The sequence below is a fragment of the Manis javanica genome, chromosome 16 (assembly GCF_040802235.1).
Source record: "Manis javanica isolate MJ-LG chromosome 16, MJ_LKY, whole genome shotgun sequence".
NCBI classification, from domain to species: Eukaryota; Metazoa; Chordata; class Mammalia; order Pholidota; family Manidae; genus Manis; species Manis javanica.
The window spans coordinates 6,209,745-6,215,744 of NC_133171.1; the positions used below are offsets into that span (position 1 = coordinate 6,209,745).

The following is a 6,000-nucleotide window of genomic DNA, read 5'->3' on the forward strand; positions in this document are numbered from 1 at the left end:
AACCAAGTTTATTACATAGGCGGACAGTTCCAAGACTGTCAGGGAGAATGAGGTATGTATGTGTGGGTAAAATTGTAACATTTCCAGAATATCTCGCCTGGCTTTAGTACATGTGCATGTCAATAGGCGTTCAGAGGTGGAAAGAAGTGCGGCTTTAGTGCACTTGGATGATTCCTCAGGGGTGGATTAGTGCATTTGCATGATTCCTCAGGGGTGGAGAAGTTCATCTCCGTATCAAAGGTAAACCCGGGCAAGGAGGGCTTATCTGTACCGGAGAGGTGAGGGGGAGGGCCGGTTTTGCTGCTGCTGGAGCAGGAAAGAGAGAAGGCCCTGAACTGCAGTTTGTAAGCAGTAAACAGGTTTTAAACTTTATTTCTCCCTTTGATTGATTTCGGTTTTGGGAGGTATTTTGCTCCAGGAATTCCTCTGCACGGACTTATAGTATGTCATCCTGAATCAAGGAGGTGGGAGGGGGGGGCGGTCATCTGAGACTTTAAAGGAAAAGGTAAGTAATCTACAGGAATTTGAAAAGAGTAAATGTTTGGTCAACAAAATATTTGATGGCCACACAAAAATGATGGAGTTCAGAGAAATTTTAACAGACATTGTCACGTTCCTTCCTGTCAATCACCCCTAGATTACATTGCCTACTTTATACAGCAATCTACAATGATAGTTTTCTTTCTATAAATTCTTTTTATACATGGGGGGGCCTTGAACTTTGTCAGGTGTTTTCTGAGTCTTTTGGGCTCGATGGTTTTCAGCTCAAAATAATCTGCATGCAAAATGGCACGTCTTGGGGCAACTTGACCTTGTTGCCTCCAAAACCATTTCTGTAACGTGTACCTTGTATGAAAGTAATGGTACTTAAAAGGTAGCAAAGATGGTAACAAAAAGTATGTGTTCAAATATGCATACTTGTCCCCAAAACACTGCCTCTGGGATAATAAACTTTTGGTCTTGCTTGGTGGAGGGGACCGAGCGCTGTGGTTTTCACGGTCTCTCAGCAAAACAAAGCCAACTCCCGGGGTCAACAAACGGGGCCGCGTGCTTCCTGCCTGTGGCCGCGGCGCGGCTCTTGTACCTACTTGCCAGGCGATGGCGCAGCTGTCGGAAAAGCCTCCATGACTGCAATGGCGGCCACAACAACACGACTGACGCGCTGACGAGGCCAAGGGAGAGAGCAGACGCCGGGGCTGCGCAGCAAGGCAGGGCACAGAGGTACCGCCCAGAGGCAAATAAACCACCGGCCGCTGGGGGCCGGCTCCCAGGAAGCGCGGGCGGGGCCAGCCTGCGAGGCTCTCCTCAGGCCCGCCCACCCCTTTACCCGGGCGCACGCACACACTGAGCGCGCACGCGCCTCCCTGTGCCGAGGGGGAGGCTGATGCTGCGCCCTGCGCACTCCGGCGGGAAGCGCGCGCTCGCCAGAGGCCCGCCCCTCCAGGGGTTTCCGGCGCGCGGGTTCGGCCGCTACGCGGCCCCTCTGGCGTGGCTTTGACCCGAGGACGCCGGATCGGTGGGCTTTTCTTTGCTTGCATTCCGAGACTTCTTGAAACAAGTGTGAAACTTTGGGCCTAAAGTTTGAAAGGGCTTAAGTCTGTCGCTTAATAAACGTTTGCTGAACGATTCAAGTAGTAAGTGGATGTTTGCTTTACTTTTAACTACGCTTTCGAAAACCACATTCTTGTAAAACTACAGTAGTTTTGGATAAGTCCTTGACACATGGCCCTCGTAAACTCTCTAAACTGATGGAATAAGCGAACTTGGTGAGCAATTTTTATAGGAACTTTTTGCCAGCATTATTTTCTGAAGCTTTGCTTTAACTATGCTCTTTTTAAATAAACCTGGAATGGTTTATGCAAGTGTAAACTTTTAAAGAATCGTACAGCAGGAGACCAAGGAGATAATATACTATGGTTGAGGAAATGGAGGTTGGTCTATAAACTCTCATAACAAGAGGTCATAGCTCTGCACTAAGATATTTCTGGATGCCAATGCAGTGCTCTTTACATTTACTCAAAAAAAAATTGAGTATCAAAGAGCTGTGTGGGTGGGTGCTCAGTAAGTAGATCGTAAACATTTCTGTGGGGAACAGCATGTTTAGAAGGAAAAAACAGACTTGGGAGTTAGACTTCAAATCCTGGCTTGGCATTTAGGAACTGAGTCATAAGCTACCTCAACTCTTAGTGCCAGTTTGCTAGATGTCTTCTACTTTATGTTACTCCATTTTGTATCCAAGAAGGGCATCGCTTACAGATCTGCACTTACTTGTAGAAGAAAGATGTAATAGGTTTGTACTACATACACTTTATTTTTTAATTATTTAAATATAATATATTTGAGCTATTCTTGACAATGATACATGGCCTTGCCTTCATGGGGTGGGGGACAGAGAATAAAAACAAGGTTGAATTCGTAATGTCTTTTAAAAGATACGGGTGACATAGAAAATAAAATCAGATTGAAAAAAAAAAAAGATACGGGTGAGAATCTAGAAGTAAAAACAATAATCTACACACTTAGTACATAAATTAATACATGATTGGAGATATAAATTATTCTCAACGTATTTCTGAAAACTTTCCTTTGAAAGAAGTCTTCCGAGTCATTAATCTGAATTAAGGAAATCTAATTTCATTAATCTGATTAGGGAAAAAGAAAAACATTCACAAATAAAATAAAATTAAGGACCATATAAAGAAATGCTACAATGGGGGTGGAAATCTGGGGGGAGAGTATCCGCAAAAAATTAGTAACTACCCAAAGGTTAATCTATTGTTTAATATTAATAGAGTCCATGAGGGGAAAATGCTTAACATTTAAACACTTTTGGGATTAAATCAACCAGGGGACCTACTTTATGTAAGAATTTCTGCAACTCTCCCTCTGAAAATTAAAATATATATACAGAAGAAACACAGATATTCCACGCTCAAATTTCTAGGACAAACCCAAACTCAATTGATTACAGGAATGAAAATAATTGTCACCCTGATTTCATGTTCGCGAGTATGGATAAAAGAATTACATAGATATAAAACAAAATATACAAATAAATATATAAATATGTATGTTTTTGAGAATGTAAAAACCTAGATGGTTTGAATGCTCTCCAAGAGCTAGTAAATGTTTCCTCATACAATGCCATTTAGTATCATTAATTGTTGAATCCATCACTGTAGAAAAACAAAATCACATAATTTGCACCAAAATTGTTTAAAAATTCAATTTACATAACAAACGAACCTAAAAACTCCTGAATCGTTATCCCTGGACTTAGCAAAAGCTGAAACGAAGCTCAAAAGTTTCAATAACAGTTCCAAATTAAAAGACATTTACGTTCTAGGTCATCATCTTTCCAGTACTCTCAAAATGTCTTTCCGCAAACTTCCCCTTCGTGACACTTCAAACTGAGGTACCAGAAGTAAAAAGGCATTATTCGACTTCCAAAGGAACCCAGAAGCAAAATTAATCACCTTATTTGCCCCAGTTTGAGGATTTAACTTAACTTCGGATGATGTTGATGGATTTTCTAATATTGTACCATTGCATCCCTGGAGTAAATCCTACTGATGCTCTTTTTGTGGCCTAGTATATGATCTATTCTGGAAAATGTTCCATGTGCACTTGAGAAGAGTGTGTATCCTGCTGCTTTTAGGTGTAGAGTTCTGTAGATGTCTGGTAGGTCCATCTGTTCTAATGTGTTGTTCGATGCCTCTGCCTCCTTACTTATTTTCTTGTCTGGTTGATCTGTCCTTTGGAGTGAGGTGTGTGTTGAAGTCTCCTAAAATGAATGCATTGCATTCTATTTTCCTCTTTAATTGTTAATATTTGTTGCACATATTTGGGTGCTCCTATGTTGGATGCATAGGTATGTGTAATGGTCAATTCCTCTTGTTGGACTGACTCCTTTATCATTATATAATGTCCCTCTTTGTCCCTTGTTACTTTCTTTGTTTTGAATTTTATCTGATACAAGTATTGGAACTCCTGATTTTTCTATTGTTTGCATGAAATATCTTTTTCCATCCCTTCACTTTTAGTCTGTGTATGTCTTTAGGTTTGGAGTGAGACTCTCTGGCAGCATATGGATTGATCTTGCTCTTTTATCCATTCTGTAACTATGTCTTTTGATTGGTGCATTCAGTCCATTTACTTTTAGGGTGATTATCGATAAATACATACTTATTACCATTGCAGGCTTTAGATTCATGGTCACCAAAGGTTGAAGGGCAGCTTCTTTACTGTCAAGTCGCTTATTATGCTATTATGAACAGAATCTGAAGATTCTTTTTTTTCTCCCTTCTTTTTCTTCCTCCTCTACTCTTTATATGTTAGGTGTCATATTCTGTCCTCTTTTTGTATCCCTTGACTAACTTTGTGGGAACCTGATTTAATTTTGCATTTGGCTCATAATTAATTGGTCTACTTCCTTTACTGCAGTTTTATTTTCTCTGGTGACAGCTATTTAGCCTTAGGAGCACTTCCATCTAGAGCAGTCCCTTTAAAATACACTGTAGAGATTATCTGTGGAAGCTAAATTCCCTCAACTTTTGCTTATCTGGAAATTGTTTAATCCCTCCTTCAAATTTAAATGATAATCTTGCTGGATACAGTATTCTTGGTTCAAGGCCCTTCTGTTTCATTGCACTGAATATATATATACACATTCAGGCCTGTAAGGTTTCTGCTCAGAATTCTGATGATAGCCTGATGGGTTTTCCTTTATATATGATCTTTCTTCTCTCTCAGGCTGCTTTTAATACTCTGTCCTTGTCCTTGATCATTGCCATTTTAATTATATTTCTTGGTGTTGTTTTCCTTAGGTCCCTTGTGTTGGAAGATTGGTGCACCTCTTTGGCCTGAGAGACTATTTCCTTCTCCATATTGGGGAAGTTTTCAGCAATTATTTAATTAAAGGCACTTCCTATCCCTTTTCTCTTCTTCTTCTGGTACCCCTATAATGAGAATATTGTTCTGTTTGGATTGGTCACACAGTTCTCTCAATATTCTTTCATCCTACAGATCCTTTTTTTCTCTATGCCTCAGCTTCTTTGTTTTCCTGTTCTCTAATTTATATTCCATTTACTGTCTCCTCTACCTCATCTTATCTGCTTTTAAATCCCTCCATTGTATGTTTCATTTCAGCTACTGTATTTTTCAACATGTCTATCACTGTCTTTAACTTGTTCCTTATATCTTATGTGGTTCCATTAGCATGCTAATGACTTTTATTTTGAATTCTTTTTCAGGAAGATTGGTGATTTCCATTTCACTAAGCCCTCTTTCTGTTGTTTTAGGGATTTTGGATTGAACAAGATTCTTCTGACTTTTCATAATCCTGGGATGATGGCAGGGGTCACAGGAGATGGGTGCCAGTGCCTACCCTTAGGAGAGAGCTCTTTCCTGCTTCTGAGCTGCAGTGCCTGCTTCTGCTGTCAGGGCCAGTGAGCCATGTGCAGGGAGCAGCCTCTGCATTAAGCCCCTAAGGTGCTGTAGGTGGGGCTGCCCTCTGAGGGGCCTGGAGCTGCAGGTGAGTGACACTGTGGCGGAGGTTGCAGGTGAGTGACACTGGTGACTGCCAGGAGGAGAGAGCTCTTTCTTGCTTCCCGGCTGTAGTGCCTGCCTCTGCTGTCAGAGCCAGTTAGCTGTGCACTCAAGAAGCAGCCTCTGCTTTAAGCCACTGTTGTTGCTGTAGGCAGGGCTTCCCTCCGGCTGGCCTGGAGCAATGGTGAGTGCAGCCAATTAGCGAAGGTGGCTACACTAAGCAACAGATTTCAGTGTAGATGAAACAGCCTTCTATTGGAAGAAGATGCCATCTGGGACTTTCATAGCTAGAGAGAAGTCGATGCCTGGCTTCAAATCTTCAAAGAACAGGCTGGCTCTCTTATTAGGGGTAACACAACTGGTGACATCAAGTTGAAGCCAGTGCTTGTGTACCATTCTGAAAATCTTAGGGCCCTTAAGAATGACACTAAATATACTCTGTGTGTGCTTTCT

The 6,000-nt window shown here is 41.4% G+C and overlaps 1 protein-coding gene across 1 annotated transcript in view; it reads right to left on the reverse strand.

Annotated features, from left to right (window-relative positions):
- LOC140846870 (uncharacterized) overlaps positions 1-3,001 on the reverse strand; it is a 124,656-nt gene extending 121,655 nt beyond the window's left edge. Inside the window, exons 1-2 of the mRNA XM_073225011.1 lie at positions 2,991-3,001; positions 1,089-1,574 (exon numbers count right to left, since the gene is read on the reverse strand). Of these exons, the coding sequence (XP_073081112.1) occupies positions 1,089-1,574; positions 2,991-3,001 (497 nt within the window). The remainder of the gene's footprint in view (positions 1-1,088; positions 1,575-2,990) is intronic.
- Positions 3,002-6,000: the final 2,999 nt, after the last annotated feature.